The sequence below is a fragment of the Psammomys obesus genome, unplaced genomic scaffold (genome assembly GCF_907164565.1).
Source record: "Psammomys obesus unplaced genomic scaffold, mPsaObe1.curated_primary_1811, whole genome shotgun sequence".
NCBI lineage: Eukaryota > Metazoa > Chordata > Mammalia > Rodentia > Muridae > Psammomys > Psammomys obesus.
The window spans coordinates 16,244,908-16,272,397 of NW_026592510.1; the positions used below are offsets into that span (position 1 = coordinate 16,244,908).

General features: G+C 39.8%; 1 protein-coding gene across 1 annotated transcript in view; it reads left to right on the forward strand.

Annotated features, from left to right (window-relative positions):
• Positions 1–8,823, forward strand: part of LOC129681732 (aldehyde dehydrogenase, cytosolic 1) — a 40,040-nt gene extending 31,217 nt beyond the window's left edge. The window contains exons 11-13 of the mRNA XM_055613829.1: positions 590–747; positions 5,755–5,829; positions 8,286–8,823. Coding sequence (XP_055469804.1) covers positions 590–747; positions 5,755–5,829; positions 8,286–8,358 — 306 coding nt within the window. The 3' untranslated portion in view covers positions 8,359–8,823. The remainder of the gene's footprint in view (positions 1–589; positions 748–5,754; positions 5,830–8,285) is intronic.
• The last annotated feature ends 18,667 nt before the right edge of the window (positions 8,824–27,490 follow it).

Consider the following 27,490-nt stretch of genomic DNA (forward strand, 5'->3'; position numbering starts at 1 on the left):
GAAAACAATCTCTACTCAAGGGAACATTTATGGTGCTCCGCCAAAATTCTCACTAGAATATATCATTTGCTGCTTCATAATAGGAGCCTGGAGCCTACACTGTCTCAGCTAAGTTGATGCGACTCTGAGCAAACCCACCACTGTCCTGCTGCACCTGCTTCCCACTTACAATGTTCATGATGTTATGCTTCCCCATTATTCATAATGGACTTTAGAACCTCAGGATCTGTCCCCAGCCTACAGGGAGTGACCACTAACTGCCCCGTACCACTCAAATAGACTAGAAACCAGGAAACCATTTGGTGCCTGATATTCAGTCCTTACATTTTGGGCAGATTTGTCACAGCATGTAAGAACAAACACTCCTATTACAATTGACATCTGCTTCACATAGAATGTCACACACGAATACAACCTGTTCCCACAATCACTGGCCGTGACCATCTGTTTTGGTTCTGACATGTAGGTCTTAGATGAGAGACAGAACCTTAGCTAATATAGAATGGTTTCTAGACAAGCATATGTAGTATATTTAAGGCCTATGTAGTGTTTATGCTGTTTGACCTATTTTTGTGTCATTCGTGGGTAGATATTTGGACCAGTGCAACAAATCATGAAGTTTAAGTCTATGGATGAAGTGATCAAGAGAGCAAACAATACTACGTACGGTCTAGCAGCAGGAGTCTTCACGAAGGACCTGGATAGAGCCATCACTGTGTCTTCTGCTCTGCAGGCAGGGATAGTGTGGTAAGTGACACTGAAGGGAGGGGTGCCTCTCCTGTAGAGGCCACATGGGTAGGGTGTCTTGACCTCCTCCAGACTTGAATTTTCATAAAAATTTCTGACCAGTTAGAAAAGTAGTTTCTGTAAATAAAAACAAGAACAAATTATCCTCATCTAGCTTTTCAAGTTATTTATTGAGAATATTGACTATAATATGGTCAATGTTCTAGATTTATTCAATATATGTATTGTTAGATAATTTCAGGGAACTTGGCACTCTGCTATAAAATATGTGCGATGAAAGAAAAAATTGTTGTAGTCAACTTTATATTAGACAATGTGTATACCTTATAGAAATTATTTATGCTATTATCAATTTGACATATTTGAAATCAAACCTAAGATTTTACATTAGCTGAGCACACCCTCTATCCACAAGCTTTTTTCTAGTCTGCTTTCTGCTTTTTTAAATTAAATTTTTATTTTTTACATTAATTACATTTTATTTGCTTTGCATCCCAGCTGTAGCCCCCTCCTTCATTCCCTCCCAATCCCTCTCTCCCTCATCTCTTCCCATGCCCCTCTCCAAGTCCACCTATAAGGGAGGTCTACCTCCCCTTCCATCCAACCCTAGCTTATCAGGGCTCATCAGGACTGGCTGCAATGTCCTCCTCTGTGTCCTGGCAAGGCTGCTCCTCCATTCGGGGAGGATGGTCAAAGAGTGGTCAAAGAGCCAGCAGCTGAGTTCATGTCAGAGACAGTCCCTCTTCCCCTTACTAGGGTACCCACTTGGACACTGAGCTGCCATGGGCTACATCTGATCAGGGGTTCTAGGTTATATCCATGAATGGACCTTGGTTGGAGTATCAGTCTCATAAAATACCCCTGAGCCCAGATATTTTGGTTCTGTTGCTCTTCTTGTGGCGCTGCTGTCCTCTCTCGGTCTTACTAACTACCTCTTCTTTTATATGATTCCCTGCACTCTGCCCAAAGTTTGGCTATGAGTCTCAGCAGCTGCTTTGATACACTGCTAGTGCTTTTTAACATAAGACAAGAGCACACTTAGTTGCTCAATCTGGCCTTGAACTCACTCTGTGACCCACAGTAGCTGTAAACCTGGAATAGACATAGTATTACTCAATTCTTTATAAAAATTGAATTCATGTATACGGCTACATTGCTTGCATGTGTGCCTGTGCACCATGTGAGAGTTCCTGGTGCATGCAGAAGCCAGAAGAGGCATCAGATTTGCCTGACTTGGTATCACAGACAGTTGCAAACGACAAGACACAGGTACTGGGAACAAACTCTAGTCTTCCATAAGAGCAACAAGTACTGTTAACTCTAAGCCATCTCTCCAGCTTTTTCTCTAGCATTTGATTTAGTCTGTTCTTTGATTTTTGTAATTTAACTTTAATAGAAACTCTCAGGCTGTGCCTCTCAAAGTGCTGCTTTCCCCAGGCATCTCCATTCCATGGACTTTCTCCTCAGCAGCCTCTTTCTCAGCAAGCTTCCCTTTCCTCAGTCCTGGCAACAGCACAAGCTTTTTTTTTTTTTCATTCTCTCTCTTAGCACGGTGAAGGAAAATTAGGCTCAGAAAAACATCCTAAGAGACACAACCAGGCAGTTCTTGACCATCTTGATAACTTGAAAAATCCTTTTCTCCTATCAAAGTCAGAGTCATCAGTTAGCAACTATTCGCTCAGAGTTGCATTGTATTTCTTACATTCATCATTTATCTTACTTGACACCTATGATTTCTTAACCCAAGCCTTATCTGTGATTAAAAATCAGGAGCTTGCTCAGATTAAGTAAGTTATCAGGATCATGATAGGAGGTAGACCTTTAACGCTCTCTACAAAAACCTTTTCAGCTTTTCTATGTTAGTACGAGTGAGTATAGCCAGCTTGACCCTAAAATGCCAGATCCAAAATGTGCTGAAATATGCCAACACATTGTTTAAAATGTTTGTATTTTAGAGCATTTCAAATTGTGTGTTTTCAAATATGGACTTTTCAACCAGTGAAATCTATGTGAATAGTCCATAGTCTGAAAAAAAAACCCAAGCTGAGATGCTTGCGGTCCCTGCATTTCAGAGACGGAGTTCTCAGGCCGGATCATCTAAGAACTTCAGAATGTATAATGTGGGCTGAGGTGGTGGCTCAGCAAGGAAATCACTTGCTATGCCAGCAGAAGGAGCCGAGTTCCATTCTAGTTTCTGTGCAATAGCCAGATATGGTGGCTTGTGCTTATGATTCTGTCCTTGTGGCCAGAGGAAGACACATCCCTGCAGTTTATTGGCCAGGCAACTTTACTAGATTGGTGAGCTTCAGGCTCAGTGGGAGATAGGGTCTCCAAAGGTAAGGTGGAGAGAAAACGAAGTGACAAATTCCCCCCCAAAATTTGACCTTCACCTCCAGCCTCCACGTATTTTCCCGCATGTGTATGCTCATGAAATTGAAAAGCTTCTGTAAATCAAAGGACACCATCATCAAAACAAAACGACTGCCTACAGATTGGGAAAGAATCTTCACTAACCCTTATCTGACAGAGAGCTAATATCCAGCATATATGAAGAACTAAAGAAACTGAAAAGCAAACCAAGTAATCCAATTAAAAAATGGGGAATAGAGCTAAACAGAGAATTCTATGTAGAGGAGTATCGAATGGCAGAGAAACACTTGAAGAGATGCTCAACCTCATTAGCCATTAGGGAAATGCAAATCAAAACAACCCTGAGATTTCACTTTACACCCATCAGAATGGCCAAGATGAAAAACTCAAGTGACAATACATGTTGGAGAGGTTGTGGAGAAAGAGGAACCCTCCTCCACTGCTGGTGGGAATGTAAACTTGTACAACCATTCTGGAAATCAATCTGGTGCTTTCTCAGACAACTAGGAATGGCGCTTCCTCAAGATTCAGCCATACCACTCCTAGGCATATATCCAAAAGAGGCTCAAGTACACAATAAGGACATTTGCTCAACCATGTTTGTATCAGCCTTATTTGTTATAGCCAGAATCTGGAAACAGCCTAGATGCCCCTCAACTGAAGAATAGATGCAGAAATTGTGGTACATCTACACAATTGAGTATTACTCTGCAATGAAAAATAAGGAAATCATGCAATTTGCAGGTAAATGGTGGGACCTGGAAAGGATCATCCTGAGTGAGCTGTCCCAGAAGCAGAAAGACACACACGATATATACTCACTCATATAGACTTATAGGATAAACCTAAAATCTGTCCATCTAAAGAAACTAATCAAGAGAGAAGACTCTGACTAAAACGCTCAATCCCCATCCCTAAAGGCAAAGAGGATGGACATCAGAAGAAGAAGAAAGCAGGAAACAACCTAGGAACCTGCCACAGAGGGCCTCTGAAAGGTTCTGCTCTTCAGACTATCAAAGTAGATGCTGAGACTTTATGGCCAACTGTTGGGCAGAGTGCATGGAATCTTATGTAAGAAGTGGGAAATAGTAGGTTATGGAGAGGACAGGAATCCCACAAGGAGAGCAACAGAACTAGAAGATTTGAACACAGGGGTCTTCCCAGAGACCCATACTCCAACCAAGTACCAGGCATGGAGATAACCTAGAACCCCTGTGCAGATGTAATCCATGGCAGTTTAGTGTCTAAGTGGGTTACATAGTAATGGGAAGAGGGACTGCCTCCGACACAATCTGATAGGCCTGCTCTTTGATCACCTCCTCCTGAGGGGAGAGCAGTCTTACCAGGCGACAGAAGATGACAATTCAGCCATTCCGGATGTGATCTGATAGACTAAGATCAGAAGGAAGGAGAGGAGGACCTCCCCTATCAGTGGACTTGGGGAGGGGCATGCATAAAGAAGGGGGAGGGAGGGTAGGATCGTGAGGGGAGGAGGGAGGGGCTTATGGGGGGATACAAAGTGAATAAAGTGTAAAAATAATAATAATAATAAATAAAACAAAAAAGAAAAAATATATATAAACAACTAAATGAGGGATGAGCTTATGAATCAAACCTCTCAATCATAGTATGTCTCTGTGATCTATGCTGGGCATAGGATCTTTTATTCAATGAACCTTTTAAAACTACTGTATAATGTTTGAATACCAATTAGCATTAAGTGCCAGAGCTCAAAATCTTGTTGGGTTTTTTTTTCATAGTGTTATTTTTCCTCGAATCTCTTAAAGGAATTAAATTAAATTCTCATATAGTTAGTGCAACTAATGATCAACAGACTTCTCCCTACGATAAAAGTACTAGTAAATTTAGTGTTACCAACTCACACATACTCATATTTTGCATTTCGTAAAAATTTATAGTGTACCATGTGTTCTTAGAAATCACCTGCAGAGGTTAACAGCAGCCCTATAAAACATAGATCATTATCCTGTCTACATCAGCATTAAAATGATTGTTCATGGCCTGCAGAATTACTGCAGTCACCACTCTCCCATGACCTTGATCTACTTCTGAGATTTTCTTTAATTCTGTTCACAATTAACACTGTACTTTTCTGTAGAAACATCTTCAAAGTGTTTCCAAAAGCTGATTAGCAGACTGATTAATTAGGCCCAGTTCCCTCCATCACTTCTGTTTAAACCTTGTATTGATCAATGAATGAAACAAACGAATCACTGACACATTATAATTGCCAAAAGAGTTGATTTTGCACTGCTCAGTGTATGAACTTCAAAATCATCACAAAGTTTCCTGCACAGAGAGCATTAAAGAAAGCCCTTCAGTTCCAGCCTTAGACACTTCCTTCTGTGGTACATTGTTTCTTCTCTGTGTAATGATTCAAACTAACCTTTTTTAAAAAATTAACTATTCATGCTTATAGTTGGATCTTTTATTTCTAGGTAATACAAGTGGATGCTTTCTGCATTGTAAATCACAGCATTGCTTTTTATCTCAGTGATCATATTAGACTGAAACAAAGGAGTTCTTAAGGAGATCTCTGAATATTTAAACTTCCAATTTAGAAATCATGGCATGAGTTAATTGTTATCTATAGTAACCTTCTCTTCTCTGTTGTAGGGTGAACTGCTATTTGTCTCTCGCTATTCAGTGCCCCTTCGGTGGATTCAAGATGTCTGGAAATGGGCGAGAAATGTAAGTTAAACTTCATATTACAATACATGCATAATTTTGTGAAAAGGATTTCCACTCCCAGGAAACTGATCCATTTTTATTACCATGTAAACTCCACTTATAGTACCAAATAGTGTTTTAAATTTTGAAAGCAATCGCTAAGTGCAGAAAAGCAATAGTAGATGGAGAATATTTTATTAAGCTCCTACAACCCAGAAAGGGCCATGCTCTGTACCCCATCTTGGTAACTAAGTTGTTGACTGCTAAGGATTGCCCGTGGTATATGGGAATAAAAGCTATTGGGAAACATTTTCAGAAAGTGGGCAAAGGGGCACACATAATCTTGAGATGCATGTAAATAAATATTGAAACACTCTAGGTATTCAAATATACCTCTTAAATAAATGAAGGTTTCCATACCTCAAACTGATATGCTTTTGGTAAGGTCTACCTAAGGTGCATCTGCTAAATAAGGCATTTTCTGCAAAATGTCTACAGAGAATAACTGTGGTGGTCCCTCTAATGACTCCCTCCAAAAGTTACAATATGATCATTCTCAAAGACAGAAAAATGGAATTAACAAAATTGGAAGCAGGGTTCCCAAAGAGCCTCTTATAGTGAACTCACATTAATTTTTATCTTCTTAATAATAATTTTTACAGCTTGGTAAAAATTATGTGCTAATTTGTCTGCCTCTTTGACATGAACTATTTATTAAAACACTACGTTTTAATGGGCTTTAGAAAACTTTCTCAGACCCTCTAGTTATGGTGAAAAACATGCTGTTGAGATTTTCAAGAAGTATTTTAAGAAATTCAAATTATACAAAAAACAATCAATATAAAGGGATTATTGATTGCTCAGAAGAATAAGACATCTTTTATATACCCAACTGAATCAAGAGGCGGCTTGGCAGAGAAGTATCAAAATCCAGACGTTTTGCAAGCATATGCGTTTATAGGTTGATTCTGAGAAGAGTCCTTTATATGTGTGATTTGATCTAATCCAAACCATGCAGAAGCTAGCTAAGTGAAATCCTTCCGCGTTATATCATCCACTGGGTGGAAACAAGTCATAATCTCCACAACTGGCTTCAGGTAAAAGCCTAGTAAGTTACCGTGGTACCCGCAGAGAGACTCCACTTGGCTTTTAGTCACTTGGGGTTGGCTTGAATAATTTCTAAGTGTAGTATGGAATGTTTTTTTTTTAAATTTTTATATTAATTACAGTTTACTTACATTATATCCAAGCTATAGCTCCCTCCCATTCTCCCTCCCTTATCTTCTTCCTGCCCCTCTCTAAGTCCACTGATAGGGGAGGTCCTCCTCCTCTTCCATTTGATCCTAGCTTATCAGGTTTCATCAGGACTGGCTGTAATGCTTCTGTGGCCTAGCAAAGCTGCTCCTCCCTCAGTGTGTGTGTGGGGAGGGCAAAGAGCCAGCCACTGAGTTCATGTCAGAGATAGTTCCTGTTCCCCTCACTAGGGAACTCACTTGGATACTGGGCTGCCATGAACTAGGTCTGAGCAGGGGTTCTAGGTTATATCCAAACATAGTCCTTGGTTGGAGAATCAGTCTCAGAAAGGACTCCTGTGCCCAGATATATTTGGTCCTTGTGGAGCTCCTGTCCTCTCCAGGTCTTACTAACTACCCCTTCTTTTGTATGATTTCCTGCACTCTGCCCAAGGTTTGGTTGTTGAATAATAGAGAAAACCAATATCTTCTAAAATCTGAAAAGCCTCAGTCAGGCCAATCTTTAGTTTTTTGTTTTTTTTTTTTAAAGTAAATACAAGAAAAAAAAAAAAGCCCTCCAAAACCAGAACAATCAAGCAAAAACAAAACAAAACACCCCCGCCACCTACCCACCCAAACAACCAACCAACCAACCAAAAACCCAAAACAACAACAACAAATTCCACCAGCAAAGATTAGATGGTTGTTTGGCTCGGAATCAAAACACCCTGTTTTAACTGCAGCTTCAGAAGAACAGGCCACCCTGAAGGAACGTGGATCTTGGGCGTTTTCTCCCTACTGATCCTTCTGTGACAATGCAGATGGTGAAAGCAGGCTCCAGCGCAGCTGGTGGTTTATTCCAGTGCCCTTCAGAGACCATACGGTGCAGCGCGAACTGCACCTCCCTCACTAATGGCCTGATAAAATCTGATCAGGTTGACTTACGTGCTAGTCATATGGTCAAGTAGTGTGATGCACACAATAGACATCGTCTCTGAAACTGAGCCATGTACGCAGTTATTTAAAATAAAAGACAAGAATAGTTTTCTCCATTGCAGACTTTGTTAGGTCATAAAGCTTATGGTTGGCTGGCAACTGTAGGAGGTACTGTGTACTCAGTAAATATTTTACATTGTCCCTAGTCAGATAAGCAAGAAAAAACTTATACCATGTTGCCAGGGATTATATTTGACTTACACTGCAGTGCATAGTCATGTTGACTGGCAATTTTTTTTCCCTCTCTAGGGGTGAGGAAGGTCTTTATGAATACACCGAGCTCAAGACAGTTGCAATGAAGATATCTCAGAAGAACTCATAAAAAGCCAGCAGAGCGAAGAGAAACTCTCCAGCAATGGCTACACATCTCCTATAGTTACCAGCACAGTGGTGTGCCACTATAATCTCTTCTTCTGTCGATTTCTTAACATACATGATTCATTAGTATTAATGTCACAGATAAAAAAACATGTATCTTAATCTGACACCAATTTGTATCCCAGATTAAAAGGATATATCTAAGTGCAAGCTCTCTGTAACTGTCATAATCAGGTGCTTTGCACTGTAGCAATTTGTCTAGAATATTCATTTGGTAAGAGGACCAGTAGTTACTTAAACTCTGTCCATCAGTGACGCTGCAGAGTAACTGCAGAGTGAGCTGTTCTGTTCCCTGAGGTTGTCCCCTCCAACGCTCTGAACTGTGTTCTAGAATGCCATGCCCACCTGTCAAGTGGAATACCGAGCTGTAAATTAGGACACAAAGCTTAATAAAGGCCATCTCACATGATTTTGTTCAGTTTGAATTTTTGAAACATGTATTTATTCGTTGAGAATGTTATATATATGTCCAGTGTACTGTTATGGTAATCAACCCCTCTCTCCCCTCTGATTCCTCCCAGATCAGATCTCAATCCATGTGCCTTCTCCTCTCAATTTCATGTACTTTTAAATTTGTTGTGGCCCATTGAATCCAGTGAAGGCTGCCCACAGGCACGTGAACGTGTAGCCACTCACTGGGCCATTGAGTGGAGCCAATGGCCCACTGGAGCCATCAGCTGGAGAAAACTGGCTCTTCTTCCCCCAGCAGCCATCAGCTGCTAATAGCTCTCTTATGGAGGTAGCATGTGTGCTCCTCCTGTATGCAGCTTATAATGTTGACAGGCTTTTTCTTGTCCAGGTCTTGTGTTTTTGTTAACCACAACCACCATGACCTCATGAGTACAGTGAACCTGTCATGGTCAAAAGGCATGATTTTATAGCAGTCTTCCCTGATGTATTGCCCTTACAATATTTTCACCCCTCTTCCATGATGTTCCTGGGCCTTGGGAGAGGGGTTTTCATATGCAAGTCCCACTTATAGCTAAGCATTCCGCAGAGATTTATTCTCTGCATGTTAGCCAGTTGTGAATCTTTACATTAATCATCTTTCTCTAAAAAAGAAACTTCTCCAAAGGGGACTGAGAATGCACTGATTTATGTGCAAAGATGTAAATCTTTGGAGGAAGTTTGATACTGTATTCTCTGAACTTGTTGCTGTAGCTCACAAGTTCACAGCTAGATAAGAGTGTTGATGACATTTCTCCCACATGATGTCCAGAGCACCTTCTGCTTCTTCAAAAGCTAGAAAGCAGAAAGAAGGCTTTTAAGTCAGTACCAGCTTGATTTCCTCAGCCTTTCATGACTGAAGTATGTGTTGTCTTCAGAAGTAAGGTCATATCATTGTGTTCTGGTGGGCAACTAGAGCAACAGCTTTATCTTGTCTTGTTTGCGGATTCCTAGGGACTCCCATTTTGATCAAAAGGGTACCCCATAACTAGCATATATATAATATATAAGGTATATATATTCTATGTATGTATATTAGCAGCAGGGACTTCTGACAAGTAGGGTATTGAATGAAGTCTTGCACTATCAGTGTGTGAAGGTTAATTTGTGATCTAAGCTGCATTAATGCTTGTTTTACAAACATGGTTGCCATTTTTGGAGGTGTTATAGATTGTTAGAAATTGAAATATCATCCTGGTAGATTTTCCCTTTGAATATGTAGTTTCCTTTCCCATCCCTTTTGATTAATTTTTGTTTGAAGAGTCTCACATGCATTTTTACGTGCTTATGGGCATATTGGATTTAGAATTTTGTAAATATATATATATATATACATTTTTTTTGTATATGTACATATCTTTTTATGCTAGTACCATGCTTGTTTTACTACTGTGGCATTATGGTAGAGCTTGACGTCATAAATAGTGATTCCTCCAGTGGTTTTACTGCTCTGTTATTGGCTATGTGAATTTCAGGGTTTATTTTTCAATTTCTATGAAGGATTGTCTTGGAATTTGGATGGGTATTACACTGAATCTTCATATTGCTTTGGCTAAGATGGCCATTTCCATACTATTAATCCTGCTAACCCATAATCATGGGCATTCTCTCTATCTTCTGGTGTCTTCTATTATTTCTTCAGTGTTTTAAAGATTTCATTATACAGGTCTTTCATTTACTTGGGTAGGCTTATTCCAGTGTATTTGATTTGACTGAGAATGGAATTGTTTCTTCAATATATTTCTCAGTATGTCCATGTTAGGTATATAGAAAAGTAACTGATTTAGCAATGTAAATTTTGTAACCTGACATTTTGGTTAGTGTTTATCAGCTCTAAGGGTTACCCGCTAGAATTTGGAATTCTCATGTATAGAATCACATCATCTATGAAAAGGGATGCTTTGATTTCTCTCTTTTTTACTGTGTTTCCTTATTTCCTTCTCTTGTCTTATTGTGGTAGCTAGAACTTTAAACATTGTGTTGATTAGAAGTGTTGAAAGTGGTCATGGTTGTAGTGTCCTGAACTTAGAGGGAGTTTTTTTTCCATTTAACGTTATGATCACTATAGATTTTTTTTATTATTATTAATTACAGTTTATTCACTTTGTATCCCTCCCTCCTCCCCTCCCAATCTCAACCTCACTCCCCCTTCTCCACCCATGCCCCTCCCCCAGTCCACTGATAGATGTGTTCTTTCTCTCTTTTCATCTGATCCTAGCTTATCAGGTCTCATCAGGACTGGCTGCATTGTCTTCTTCTGTGGCCTGGTAAGGCTGCTCCCCACTTAAGGTAGGTGATCAAAGAGCAGACCAATCATTTCATGTCAGAGACAGTCCCTGTTCCCATTACTATGGAACTCACTTGGACACTGAACTGCTATGGGCTACATCTGTGCAGGGGTTCTAGGTTATCTCCATGAATGGTTCTTGGTTGGGATATCAGGCTCAGGAAAGACCGCTGTGCCCAGATATTTTTACTTCTGTTGCTCTCCTTGTGGAGCTCCTGTTCCCTTCAGGTCTTTCTATCTTCCCCTGTTTTCATAAGATTCCCTGCACTCTGCCCAAAGTTTAGTTATGAGTCTCAGCATCTGCTTTGATACCCTGCTGGGTAGAGTCTTTCAGAGGCCCCCTGTGGTAGGCTCCTTTCCTGTTCCCTGTTTTCTCCTGCTTCTGATGTCTATCCCATTTGCCTTTCTGACTGAGGATCGAACATTTTACCCGGGGTCCTCCTTCTTGTTTAGCTTCTTTAAGTGTACAGATTTTAGTATGTTTATCCTATATTATATGTCTATCATCCACTTATAAATGAATATATACCAGGTGTATCTTTTTGCTTCTGGGATACCTCACTCAGGATGATCTTCTCCAGTTCCCACCATTTGCCTGCAAATTTCATGATTTCCTTGTTTTTAATTCCCGAGTTCCACTGAACTTTTTATTTGACCTATTGTATTATTCATTTTCATCATCTTATCTTTTTGGATTTTCTTCAATATACCTATCATATTAGTTAATTATATCATATAATAAATTGACTATTTTATTTCATTCAGCCTTTTGCAATGTTGTCTCTAAAATATTCATGATTTTGTTGTTTACAATATTTATTAAGTTTTGTTGAAAGTATGTTTTTTTCATACTGATTATCACCTTTCCTCTCTCTAGTCTTCCCAGTTACTTCTCTCCTCCTCTCCCACTCAGATCCAGCCTCATTCTCATTCCCATTATGAAACAAACAGACTTCTAAAGGATAATACTAAGATGAAATATAACAAGATAAACCAAAAACTAACACATTCAGATGGGACAAAATAAACAAAAGGCAAAGAGCCCAAGAAAGAGTATAAGCAACAGATATAGACGCAGAGACCCACTCATTTTCACACTCAGAGATCACAGTAAACTAGAAGCCATAATCTATATCACCAAAATACATAAAATAAAAAATACTATGTAAAGAAAACACACACACAAACGAACCAACAAACAAAAAAACCTGACACAACATTCTGAGACAAGGATCTTACAAAGATGTTAACCGAGCTCATCATCTGTTACCACTTACTGCTGGGCACGGAGATTTCCCTTAAGAATAGTTTGTTTCCCCGGTGAGACTCCCCTGGAAAATGCTAAATTTTCATTGCAGGCGGTTATTAATTGGAGATAGCTTCTGCGTTAAGGATGGGAGTATGTGTCTACTTCTCCTTTTAGCTGTAGGAACCCATCCGGTGCAGACCTTTGAAGGTCCTGTGCATGCTGCCTCAGTCTCTTGGAGTTCATATGTGCATTGACCCTGCTCATTTAGAGGGCCACGTTTCCTTGGTATTCTTCATCTCCTCTGACTCTTACACTCTTTCCACTTTCTCTATCACAGAGTACCCTAAGCCCTGATTGGGAGTAGGGGAAGATTTGATGGAGACATTCCATTTATGGCCGAGTGTGCCAAGGTCTCTTACTCTCTGCCTATTGTCTGGCTGTGAATCTCTGTATTGGTTCCTATCTATTTCAGGAGCAATAGTCTGTGATCATGGCTGACAAGGCACTGAGCTCTGAGTATAGCAGAAGTTTTGATAATATTTACAACCCTTCTTTTGAATTCTTTGTTCTCATTTCATCTAAGATGTTTTGTTAGGGGCATTATTATATGACTGATAATTTTTTGAGGAAAAAAAAATGTCTTGGTACTTTTCGTTGACTTTGAATTGGGATCTGCCTATCTAGGGTACGATTGTTGCTTCAGTTTTATTGTTGTTGTTATTTTAATTTGGGTTGTCTCTCTTCTTTCAGTGAAAATGTTTGCAGTGTTGAAGAGAGACTAGGTTGTGGGACAGTTGCACTGGTGTTTTCCTCTGTTACCACGATGTTCCAGGCAGCAGGCTCTTCCTGAGGTGTGCTTCTGTGAGCTGAGTATTGTCTTCAGTGAAAGTCACTATCCAGCTGTTAACCCACTCTGATAAACAAAGGGACAGGTGGTGACAGGAGAACCAGTTGTTAAGGACTGTTTTAGTGAGTAAAAGGATCTTGGTAGCACACAAATAGTTGACAATCTTGGCAGTGTCAGATATTGTTGGTATGAGGAGAAAGGGAAAGAAAAAGAAATAAGCAATCATGGTAAAAATTATGATTAGAATTAATTAGTTTGTTAGATGGAAAGTATAAGCCATAAGACACATGTAGGAGTGGGTATAATAGAGGCCAAGGTTAACATCCTGGTTAACAGTAGACTAAAAAGAAGGGTTAAGATCTATAGCCAGGTATCATAAACAAGGTTCGCGTCTTGTCTTTGAAACATGAAGAGGAAAGAATGTGGAACAAGAAGAAGGAAAGAATTAAAGCAGAAATCGAGAGACAGTACAGATCAAAGAAAGGTGTGAACTGTAGGGAACAGTGCTAGCTCGCTTCACTGAAGCTGTAGAGAGGATAAAGAACAGAGTGAATATATAAGAAAATGAAATAACTGCCTTGGCTGTTGTTTCTGTGTCTTCTGCGGATCTGCTGCATTAGCTCCCCAGCCCCCGCCCAGAATATGCTTGCTTTGTGCTGGTTTCTGCAAGCACCATTTCTGTGGACTCTAGACTCCTTTTTTTGTGTGAAGTTTCTGGAAGGATTACTTGCTGTCTGTGAGCCAAGATAGCTTAGGCGAAGTTTGTGGAGCCACAGTTGATGTGAACCTGTTTGGCCAGCGACAAAAAGAGGCTATGTGCTGTCGAAAGCACGGTTTAGGGCTCATTCTTAGTTTCCAGTTTTGTGATCCATTGTTAAAATGGTGGTCCCTGCAGTCACTGCAGACCCCTTCTGTGAAAATCCCAGAAGCACAGCCTTTTTCCCGACCACCTTGGGAGAACTGATCCTATGTTTTTACCATGTCGAACCTTGTGATCCAGCTCAGGTCTTTCAGGCTTTACCTCCTGAGCCATCCAGCCGGCCACAACACAGATTTTTAAAGTGTAAGTTTGGTTTATAGTGGCAAAATATCCAATCACTAAAAAGTAGAGCTAAACTGAGTAAACAAAAATGCTATCTATCCATTCTCATTTCAGCAAAGCAACGTTCTATTTGTCAGAATACTATTTGAAGTAAGCAGTATGTATTTGAGACAGATGGGATCAGTATTTGACAAGTATTTATTGAATTACTGTGAAATGCTGGTTTTAAGTGTTATACCGTTGTGGTAATGTGAAGGTGGTTTAGTATACTGGAGAATAATCACACAACTGTTGTAGACAAAAAAACTGAAGGGAGGAAAACGCAAGACAAATGAGGCCTCTGCCGCCTTGAGTGCAGTAACGTGTGAAAGAATGCACGCTCGGAAAAATCAGAACGAACTGTGGCAAGAAATATGACTGCACAAGAACCTTCACAAAAGAAATGAATTTTCAGAGCATAAAGAGGAGAACACGGCCCTTTCTCAGGATGATTCATGGAAACATATCTGGAGGCAATCTTCACACTGCTTTCTTCTGTAGTTTGAAGCTACACAGTGAAAACATTCTAGGGTTTGAGAAGTCCTGTAACCTGCTTAGTTTTGGTTTATAATTACATTTTCCTAAACTTAGTTTAGTAATGAACTTGCCTTTCTGCTTGCCTCATTTAACACCAGTGCACCTTCAGGAAGCCTTGTTGAAAGGTGCTTGAAGTGGCAGCCCCCCCGGGGGGGGGGAGTGCTCTGAAGATCAAAGGAACCTCTGGGGTTATGTCCTCTCTGAAAAAGACCATAACCCACACTCCCTTTATGCCTTCCCCTGAGGACCTTCTCATTCTGGCCTGTGCTCCCATTTGGAAAGCAAGTTAGGCTCAAGTCAAAGCAAGAGAATATTTATTTATTCATTGGTGTATGTATTCAAAAATATCCTTACCTCAATGAATTAAAATTTATGCTTAGTAATCTTTAGGCTAGCAGTTTTCAGACTCAGATTTTGTAATAAAATAGCTCATCATTTCCAAAGAGTAGATATTGGAACAGTCTAATAGCTTCCCTAGTCATTCATAGCAATAAAGTCAGCTGCCCCTGAAGTAATTGCAACTTCAACTTCAAGCTTTGTTAAACTTTATAAACGTAAGATGTGCAATTTGGCTGCCTTGAAGCACAATTCCTTTGATTTTTGAAAACTGGAGATATGGAAGTCTCTGGAAAAACTAAAAAAGGTGTTTTGTCACCAAGAATGAAAAGTTTTTTAAAAATAGCGGCGGATTGCTTTAAAACGTTTGCTGGGTGTGTTTGAGCCATGTATAAATATGCCAGCTGGCAGATGTGTGACTACTGTGGCAAGGCATGCCACTAGACCATTTCCCATATAGCACAGAGAAGGCTGAGTACAGAACAAGAGAAAAGCCAGAAGAAAGTTTGAATATTTGAAAGTTAAATCTGTGTTATGTAAACAAGACATTACAGGATTAAACAAAAGCCTTCTGCTTAACATTATCTGGTCCCGAGTCCTGGATAGTACCTTGTTATTTCATCAATCACACGAAAGCCACCCTAACAACAATGATTAAAACTTTGGAAAGTTATAGATTTTATTGCTAGCCTATGTGTGGTCAGTTTTACAGTGGATGCAGATTTGCAACTATAATCATGATTTCTTTGTCCGGAATGTCTATAGAACAAAAGAAATTTCATTTTTATAAAGAGCAAGCTTGGTGACAGAAACTGGAATTTTCTATTTAAGCAAGAGCAGATTCAAGCCTCAGAGACAGATCATCAAATGGCTAGTCTAGTGAGATTATTTTTTGTCTTCCTTTATTTTATTTTTCTTGCTACTTTTTAAACGTCTTGATAACTTAGGTACAAAAATAAAATTTCTTTAAACTTACTGAATAGTCAATGAAGAGTCAAAATGCCGTGAAAGAAAGACTGGCAACTGTAGCAGAGACTCCAGCTGTGAAGTCCTTGTCCTTTGTGAAATTGGTGGTGACATTCAAAAGTTATGTGCTTCACAACTCCATAAAATTTAAGGATCCTGCATGTGCAATGCTTAAATCTATCAGAAAAGATGAGTAATATGTACAAAAATGTATAACCATAAGTAGAATACACAGTGTCTATGATCAATGCTAAGAAATTCTGCAATCATTTTTATGGGAAAAATATTTTCACCCTGATTTCATAGAAGCACCACCATAGGTGTCCTTGCAACAGTGAATGTAACCCAGACATGTGAGGGAATCAGACTCTAGCTTGGAAATGAGAAATAAAATCGTGAAGGTGCATTTTATACGGTAAATGTCGTATGTATTTATCACTTAATGCTAGGTGGAAAGTTTGGGAAATTATAGCGTGATCTGTATTTAAGGTCAAATTGCTTAAGCAATTAGACAAAGAGGCACCTAAAATGTTTGGTGATGTGTTGACACTGAACCTTACATGTATTTCTTGTAAATAATGCAGTGAAACCACATGCCTTTTGCCCATTTTCTCCCAGTTGTAGCAACTTGCAAAACTCTGGCAGAATTTACTAACATTCACAAGTCCTCACAGCCCAGAAGCAGAACGACCCCTCTACCACATAGTCTCAGTTGTTGGCTTTCAGGTGTACTCACGTCTCTCACTCTCACCCCGGGACTGTGCCTTGAAAAAAGTGAGTTTGTTCTTACGCATTCATGTTTCATGTCAAACCATTACGATTTTGTTCTAAAAATTTTCCATACCTGCCAGGAGGTCACTCTGTACCCAGAAGGCTGTGAGCTTGCTGTCCTCCTGCCTCATCCCCCTGTTTGGCTGGGATGACAGCCCTCATCTAACAGACTCAGCATTCTCTTTCACATATAACATGTCCTGTTAAGCTTTCAGATGGCAGAAATACACTTTTTTCCTCATCTTTTTTTTTTTTTTTTTTTTTTTTTTGTATTGAAGTCTTGGCAAGAGTTCTTTTTTGTGTGTGTGTGTTCTTTTTTATTTTTTTATTATTTTTTTTAAATTTATTTTTCTCATTAGTTACATTTCATTAATTCTGTATCCCTCATTCCCTCCCCAGTCCCACCCTCCCTCTCTCATCTCCTCCCTGCCCTTTTCCAAGTCCACTGATAGGGGAGGACCTCCTCCCCTTTCATATGACTCCGTTTTGTCCGGTATTTTCAGGACTAGCTGCAAAGTCCTCCTCTGTGGCCTAACAGGACTGCTCCTCACTTGGGAGGTGGGGAGGTCAAAGAGCCAGTCATTGAGTTCCTGTTAGAAATAGTCCTTGTTCCCCTTACTATGGGAAAGCAATTGATTACTGAGCTATCACGGGTCACATCCGAGCAGAGGTTCTAGGTTTTATCCTCTCATGGTCTTTGGTTGAGTGTCCATCTCAGAAAAGACCCTGTGCCTAGATATGTTTGGTCCTTGTAGAGCTCCTATCCTTTCCACATCAAACTCCCCTTCTTTCATATGATTCCCTGCACTCTGCCGAGGGTTTGGTTATGAGTCTTAGTATCTACTTTGGAACACTGCTAGGTAGAGTCTTTCAGATGCCTTCTGCGGTAGACTCCTGTCATACGTTCAATGCATATCCCATTTGTCTTTCTAAATGAGGATTGATCATCATACCCCATGTCTGCTTTCTTGATTATCTTCTTTAGGTGTGTAGATTTCATTATGTTTATCATATCTTTTAGGTCTATATAAGCGAGTATATTCCATGTTTGTCTTTCTCCTTCTGAGATACTTCACTCAGAATGATCTTTTCTAGATCCCACCATTTGCCTGCAAATTTCATGATTTCCTCTTTTTTGATTCCTTTTTTTTAGTATTCCATTGTGTAAAAATACCACAATTTCTGTACCCATTCCTCCACTGATGGACATCTGGGTTGTTTCCAGGTTCTGGCTATTACAAATAAAGCTGCTACAAACATGGTTGAGCAAATGTCCTTATTGCGTACTTGAGCAAATTTTGGGTATATGCCTAGCAGTTCTATAGCTGGGTCTTGAGGAAGCACTATTCCTAGTTGTCTAAAAAAGCACCAGATTGACTTCCAAAGTGGTTGTACCAGTTTACATTCCCACCAGCAATGGAGGAGGGTTCCCCTTTCTCCACAACCTCTCCAGCATGTGTTGTCACTTGAGTTTTTCATCTTGGCCATTCTGATGGGTGTAAGGTGAAATCTCAGGGTCGTTTTGATTTGCATTTCCCTGATGGCTAATGATGTTGAGCATTTCTTTAAGTGTTTCTCTACCATTCTATATGCCTCTACAGAGAATTCTCTGTTTAGCTCTTGGCAAGAGTTCTTAATGTCTAAGAGAAGTAATGTTTTTTTCCAAGTTCACAGAGAAATGGGATAATGGGCAAACATTATGCTGAACTACAATTGTCTCATGCAGGAAGTGAAAAAATATCAAGTGAAAAGAAGAAGGAAGACTACAGGAAAGCAAAAGGAAGACAATGTTAAGAAACAGTTGGAAAATGACATTTCAAAGGGGGAGGGTTCATGGGAAAAGTAAGTTAGCTAACTCCACACATGACCCTGAATGAAGGCTATGTCTCTTTATTTCTAAAAGGACTATCTGCTTTCATAGTCTCTACTTATACTTCATACATTTGTCATATACTTTATACATTCGTGTGTTGACCTTCTAATGACTATTCTGACATCCTAATGCCTGCTCCTCTTCCCTTTTTTAATACTGAGGACACTACAGAGCAGAGTGAGGACAGACAACATAAGATTCAAAAGTATATATTGGAGAGAACAGCCTATGTCACTCTGTATTCCCTCTTTGTGCATGAGCCTGTAAATCTAATCCCAGCTATCTTTGCATCTAACAAATGGGCAAAGGCACTAAAGCACACACGAATGGTAAAGGGGTAGAAGGCCTCAAGGATTTCTGAAGTCCTTCAGAAGGAGTGCGGCATAAGCAGCTCTGACATGATGGTCCCGAGCAGCTACCAGGGAAGCGCTGAATTCCATCTACCAGTCATGCATTTCAAATTAAGTTCTCAGGGTGTCTGGGTTTTCCTTGGGTTGTTTGCCATAGAATCAATTGGGAAGTTAGAATAAACTGATCACAAAATCAAAGTCCTTCCATTAGAATTTCACAAATTCTTCCGTGCATCCAGCAGGTTTAAATTTATAAATGGGAAGACATTTCACAGGCCAAATCAGTCCATAGCTACTAGATGTTAAGTGTGATGGGTGTGGTTACTTAATGGGTTCAAGGAAATGGCTGACTAGCGTGCAGCATCACTTGCTGTGAAAATTCTAGAGTAAGATATTTCCTGAGATGATACCACCTGTCACTTTCCTACATGTTAGTTACTGGCTAACACAAAGTGAGCGGAAAGTGGTCTGAGCTGCACTGATGCACAACTGCTTGTTAATTGCCTTCTTCTGTCATCTTTGCATGTGTTTAAAGAGCGAGCATTTTTGCAGTCTTACTCTGCATGCATAAAGTTTTCCTACATTATGCACGAGCTACACTCTATTAAATAGAGGTTCTGTTTTATCTGTGCATTATGGTTACTATCTACTAACTTGATTCACAGAGACTAATGGTTCTTTATGTAGGTGAGATTTCATATAATATCAAGATGTTAAGAGCATTTATTACACAGGGGTCAACCTCTCTTCAAAACCATATTTGTTATGTTTAAGCGGGGGTTGCTGAGAAGACACAAAGGTGAGGATGTTAAAGAGTCGAAACTGGCATATTATTCTTTGCTAACGCACATCTTCACCACCTCCCAGTTGGCTGAGCATAGCTTTAATTTTTTGGTTGCAATCTAAGGTGCAGATGGCCTGGGGTGGAAAGTTAAGATACAGTTTGTGAAAGTTCTCATGGGGCTGGTATTACTACAGTTTTTCACTGAGCACTTTAGGTTCTCCTGGTGGCATTTTCCTTTGTACTTTGACATTTCCAGTGTTGAGGTTCTTATACCATCTTATACACTCTGTCCATGAACAATTCTTTGTGCCAGGACTTTTGTCTAATTACAGCCACAAAACAAGCCAAAACTCTTTGATTGGACATATCTGGGATCACTATGCTAATGAGTACTGTTCTGTGTATTTTTCTCATCCAGCATGTTAATGAACAGAACTGTATTCCCAAACACTTAAATTCAAAGAGGGAAGGAGCTACAGATATGGCTGGGAGATAAAGGACTTTCCTTATATTTCTTAGATTACATGTTCAATCTTCATAAATAAAGGAGAAAATACCCTTAAAGAGTAGTTAGTTTAAAATGAAGCCAAATAAGTGGTTTTAATATAGTACCACAGGTGCTACATTAAGGATATGTTAAATACCAGCCTGGTCTACAAAGCGAGTTCTGGACAGCCAATGCTGTACAGAGAACCCCTGTCTAGAAAAAACAAAACTGAAACCAAAAAGAATTAATTAAATAAAAGAAAAAATTCATGCACATAGAAAAAAAAGACCTGGTGGGGATATGGAAATTTCTAAAAGTTAACCTTCTAGGTCTGCAAGCAGAGAGGAAAGCTCTACAAGCCTGACCAAAATTGTCCACTTACCTCTAGCCTCTAGAATTTAGAGAAAATAAATTTTCAGGTTTAGAATCCACCAATCTGAAGTATTTTGCAATGGCAGCCAAGACAATAGAATTTGGCCCATCTTAGGTGTTCCAGCCCCTTGCTCACTCATAGTCTTTAGAGTGCAGCCCTTGCATGGGAGCAGGACTCTGTGGTTTTACTTTCAGGGATGCTGGCCAACATTTGCCTTATTTTCTTGATGTCTCAGGAGAAACAGATGCTGGGCAACTGCAGGGAAAACCCATTGCAGAAAATGCTAGCCAAGTTTTCTCAGTGATTCCTTTTGGGACTTCCTTCAAATAAATACATCTATCAAAAGATTCCTTCTCATTATTCCAACTTTCTATCACCCAAGCCAATCTTGGTGAGTGATTGACAGCACTTCATCATTATTTTCCATAATTTTTACAAATGCTACCTATGACTTAGCACATGCTTTGTATTTCAGTGACTATCAAACCTCAGATGCTAGCTAAAAGTCTTTATTGGCCATAAGTGAGTAGAACTTTTCTTTGCTTGTATTTAAGCTCTTTAAGCTAACCTCAGAGATACTTTTTTCATCGATTGCTTCCTTATTGCTAAAGTTTCCATCAAAATACAATGAATGTCTTGAAATAGATTCTTGTCCATTGGTTTTTTTTTGTTTTTTTTTTTTTCCTGTTATTGATGGTTAGGTCACGTGGTCTTCTCTTATACTTGACACACTGGTCACATTATCTATAAAGCTGGAAGCAGGAACTAGTGAATACATTAGTTAGAGAACCAGGCAATAACATTCTGAGGAGTTCAGTGGTCTCTGTTCATGCTGGGGTTTCATGCAGAAGGGCTGAATGTAAACCGAGCAATGTGCAGAAAAGTCAATGCCCCACTCCATAATCTCCAAGCTTTGACCCTTATACATGGGCCATAGGACTGAGTTCTGACAAGTGAACAAGCCTCCACTTTCAGATCATATTGTTGCTACAGTAAATGCTATTTGTTAACTTAATTTTCTATGTTTATAGTTTGTATCCAGGTGTGGCTGTGCACACATATACATATATATATGTATATATATGTATATACATATATATATGTATATTTTAATTTTGTTGTTTTTATTTTTGTTTTTTCAAGACAGAGTTTCTCTGTGTAGCCTTGGTTTGTATACCAGACTAGCCTAGAACTCATAGCAATTACCTGCCTCTGCCTCACTGAAGTCTGGAATCAAAGGCGTGTGCCACCACACCCGGCTGGTATGTCTGTACTTTATTATGCAAAAGCTTGTTAATATAGTACCTCACATCTGAGACTTATTGTCCTTAGACAAATACAACTTTATTTAAATATGAGGTTTAGCAGGCAGTTTTATGGAGTTTACAAACCTTTGAGATACCTCCGTAGGTGTTAGAAGGTAAAACATCTTTTGCATAGACTGACCCAGACAAGCTGATTAACATCTATGGAAAAACAATACAAACTCCTTCGTTATTTCATGTTTTAAACATAAGATGTTATCAAACATTTTATTGAGTGCACTGTGTCAAAAACTATAAAAAGACACTCCGATTCTTCATGAATTAATTCATTTATCGTTACTGCACATAATCATCTCTGTTCTTTTACTGGTGAGTGAACAATGTGGTGAAAGTTTTGAGTGTTTTTTGGTTTGATCCCAAATGTGGGATGTGAAAATATTTTCAGTTCAGCCTCAGTTGAAAACAATGCGTTAGGGGTCACGTGATCTTGGTCAACTGAAAACAGACAAGTGAGGGGGCACATGGTGGTGTTTTGAGGGAAATTGCCTTGTACAACGGGCATTTGTTTTTATTTTTTATATTAATACAGTTTATTCACTTTGTATCCCAGCTGTAGCCCCCTCCCTCATTCCCTTTCAATCCCACCTCCTTCCCTTATGTCCTCCCATGCCCCTCTCCAAGTCCAATAATAAGCGAGGTCCTCCTCCCCTTTCATCTGATCCTAATCTATCAGGTCTCATCAGGAGTGGCTGCATTGTCTCATTGTCTTCCTCTGTGGCCTGGTAAGGCTTCTCCCTTCCACCCCCACCCCCACCCCCCCACCCCCCGCAGCAGAGGGAGGTGATCAAAGAACAGGCCATTGAATTCATGTCAAAGACAGTCCCTGTTCCCATTAATAGGGAACCCACTTGGATACTGAGCTGCCATGGGCTACATCTGTGCAGGGGTTCTATGTTATCTCCATGCATGGTTCTTGGTTGGAGTATCACGGGGGATGTTTTTTTTGCCATTTGAAAAAATAGCCTTGTGTTGACTGGAAGATGAGATAACCAGAGTCTGCAGACAGAGACAAGGTTTTCTTTGCAATGGTTCACATTGTTTCGCTGGTCTTTGTTTTTCAACATATCTCAGAGATAAATGCTCCAGAGAACTTGTGACACTCTGGCTGAGTCTGGCAACTTTCAAGAACTCATGGCAATTTGGTGGAGTCTTGCTGTTTCTGCTGAGTCATACCACGCTGTTGATTCCTACTGCTGTTTTGGTGTTTGCTACTTGAATGTAATGCTGGTATCCTGACAACAAGGAGTGGGATTTCCCCAAGTAACTTCACTTAAAAGGGTCTTAACCTTCCTTTTCCTAATAACCTTCTTTATCCCCTACTACTCGTCAGTGGGTTGGAAAGAATACGAAAGTGTTTAAGAACCCCAAATAAAGTAGGGTCTTGAAAAATCAAAGCCTACAGAACAGTTTTGGTGTTTATGTGAAGTTTTTTGCCTTTGGCAGACTTAGATGTAAACACAGGTCACTATTCTAGGAATGCCATCTCACAGCTCTTTTTCTCAAGCTCTTTCCCCTCATCTTGTATGTTTTGTCTTCTGAACATTCACTGGTCTTTCTGAATTCTTCTGGACAGAGAAGATGCACTGCCGTCACTGCTAACTGCTACTTGCAGAGGACTCACACAAGAAGTTGTTTTCTTTGGTGTAAAATCTCACATGAATGTTGAAGCCACTCCGTCTTACATGTATTTGATTGGGAAGGTATGCCCTTCATGGTAGGCATTTGAAAGAGAGGGCCAGAGACAGCATAGGTTTTACCAGTCCAGGAAAGGTGCATTACTTATGCAATATTCTTTAGAACATCAAGACACCTTCTCAGCTTTCTAATCCCACTACCACTATACAAAATGCTCTGTATATCAGAATAGAAAACTGACCTAAATATTGCAGTAACTCAGTTGTTTTTGAATAATATTTTCAATCCTTTCATTGCTATAGCAACCATATCCCAAATGTCCCAGAAAGAAATATTGAAGAAATTGTGAAAACTCTTTGTTGATTCCAATTGGAGCTTTTGAGTCAATATTTCTGGTGGTGAGTACATGGCTTCTTTATTTATGTATGACTATAATTAACACAAGAGAAATATATATATTTCTGTCACCTCAATGTCAACATGACACACAATTCTATAAATAACCAACCTCATGTCCAGTGTCTACATGTTAAAATAAGATTCTGTAAGTCCTCCAAAGCAATTTTGAAACATTTAAAATAGGGAAAATCTACAGTCACATTAATCATCAAATAAACTAATAAAAGAGCAGTGGTACAAAAGAAAATTAATGGTTTGTTTATGCATTCAATGACCTTAGTCTTCAGGAAGAAAATGAAAGGTGTTAGAATTTTTCCTTACCAGAATTTAGGTGAAGGAGGAACAGGAGATGCTGCCCTGAGCTCTGGTTATTTCCCCCACACAGAAACCATGACCATTCTATTGAACTAGACACCTTTGCCTTTACCATCTTTCCATAGAAAATGGTTGCTCTGTTTATTGAACAACAGGCATGATATAGTCTAGAATGTGTGGTTGTATATATTTATCCAAATTTTTAATCTGTAACATTGTGAAGAAAACAAAGATTCAAGAAGGGCCCATTATTTCTTCAAGGTCATGAACCTACTAACTATGAAGATACCATCCAAAAGTTATGCACACCCTCTCCAGTATCACTTGAAAGAATATATACATAATATAGCTTCAGAAAAGAAATGTCCTGTTAAACTTTCTTATGTTTCACATCTCAATCATAGGCACTCCTTCTCTGCTTCTGTTCCCTCCCTCCCTCCCACTTCCTATTATCCCCCCTCTTCCACTCCTCAAATAAGGGGAGCCTCCCCACTACCAACTTAGATCAGTACATCAAGTTGAATGATGGCTTCTTCTACTGTGGCCTGGCGAAGTAGCTCCACCAGGAGGAAGTTATGGAAAAGCAGGCAATGAGCCCATGTCAGAGATAGCTTCTTCTCCCCTTTCTAGGGGAACCCACATGTTGGCCAACCTACCCATCAGCTATGTATGTGTAGGGGCCTAGGTGGAGTCCATGTGTGGTTCTTGGTTGGTATATTAGTATCCATAAGCCCCCCTGGCCCAGGGCAGTTCGCTTTGTTGGTCTTCTTGTGGAGCTCCTGTACCCTCTGGGTCCTTCTAATCTTCCTGACTCTTCTACAAGGCTCACTGTGCTCTGTCCAATGGTTGGTTGTGAGCCTCAGCATATGTTTCAATCTGCTGTCGGGTAGAGCCTCTAAGACAACAGCTTTGCTAGGCTCCTGTCTGCAAGCAGAGCAGAGCATCATTAATAGTGTCAGGGGTTGGCTTTCTCCCATGAAGTGGCTCTCAGGTTGGACCAGGCATTGGTGGGACATTCCTTTAATCTCTGCTCTATTTTTATCCCTGCATATCTTGTAGGCAGGGTACATTTTGGGTTGAAGTTTTTCTGTGTGGGTTGATGTTCCCCTCCTTCCACTAGGAATTCAGTGTAGTTAGAGGATGGCCTCTTCAGTCTTCATGACCCCTGCTACTCAGAGTTTCATCTAGAGTCATCCTTATATCCTCCCCAGAGGCAAACTTGTCATAGGTCTTTAGCTTGTCTCAGAGATACTCATTATCCTCCCCCCAACCCATGCCATGTTCTCTCTTCTCTCTGCAGGCTTTTAAGCTTTCTTACATGACTTTTTTCTATGTGGCCCAGGGATTACATGGTCAAATAAACAAAGACAATTGGAAAAATAGCTGTGTCTTTTCTGCCCTTTCTTCAGAGTTCTGAATTAGAACAGAAGTATTAGTAAACAGACACCAGACAATCTCTGCCCTAGTCTGCTTTCACTCTTTAGTTAATTCAGTCCTTTATTTATACATGCATTTGGTTATTCGTTTATTAACAAAATCCTTCTTCCTGTGTGCCTTACTCTTCATATTCTGGCTGTCTAGAGTTTCATTACACAACATTGACAATTCCAAATTAAATTCCTGCCCAGCATCCTGATTACTGAACAGAGCAGACTGACTCTACTGTATTCAGAACCCCAGTTATTCAGTTTTATAACCAGACAATGGTAAAAGCAAAACAAAATAAAACAAAAACAAAAGTACACAACTGTCAGTAAGCATTTGAATAGTTGTCTAACCTTAAAGATTTGGTTTGAGGCACATTACAGCTTGAGAGGACACAGGTCACTCATAACTGTGTGAGAAAATGATCAAAGAAATAAAAATATTTCATTTAATTTTAGTTGAAAGTTTAAAGATGGGAACATAGGTTTACATTCCAATGTTGTTTGCAATAATTCTCTCTGTGTGCAACTTGTAATGTCAGGATAAAGATGGCATCCAAAGCATCAGTGAAGAAGATTTGTCAAGATGGTGAAAAACATCTACATCATGGCAAGCATTGGGCAAGTCCAGGTTTAGGAAAACACTGAGGTGTTCTGTGCAGAGGAGGGATAAATTGCTGCTGTTGAACCATAAGAAAACAAACTAGAAAGTAAGTCAGTGTATGGCACTTTGACTAGGGAGAAGGGATAAGAAAATTCAGAGCAGTATACTTAACATCTTAACATGTATCTGTAAAGGGACCACAGAGTCTTAGGGAATGAGAGTAGAAAGGAATCTTCCTTTTTCCCCACCTTAGCTTCATTGACTAGGGCCTTGGCAACAGGGCCTAGTTTGACAACTAGCGACTATTTAGAATTTGAATTCATTTGAGTATCATGTGACTTAATAAGCTTTGTATAAAATAGAGACTATTATGAAGTTAAATCTCTGTGTTTTTATATTGGGGGAAACTACTGACAGATCTGGAAAGCAAGATGGCTCCTTTGAGAGAGCTGCTTCTTGTTCCTCTGGCTTTTGCAACTGTTTGAACTGTCAGAAGAGAAGAGCCCACTTAAAGGGGAGTACCCCACACCCAGGGTATGGGTGGGAGAAGGGGAAGGAGTGAGAAAATGGGAGAGCCTATAGATCCTATGAAACATCTGACCCAGAGTCTCTCGACAGACTACCAGTTCTGGGGGTCCTCTCATTCTGATGGGAGTTGTTTGTTGGCTGAGCATGCTAGTAATGTTTGTGTCCCTGGCTTTGTCTTCTTGGCTGTTGCTCCTCAATCCTCTGTACTGCAGCTTTCACCATCTCTATGCCAAGAACTTTCACTTTCTTGCTGCTGACTGCGTTCACTTTTTTGTGCTCCTTCCTGATTTACAATCTTTTGTTCATGACACGGAATGAACTTGTCACTTCCCCCAGACAACCAGTCCTTACTCTGAGACCATTCCCAGCTGCCAATCTTAATGAAGAATGAAGAGTTATGGAACATAGTAGAAAAAAATACTGAAATAAGAACGACATGAAGAAAACTCCAAGACTAG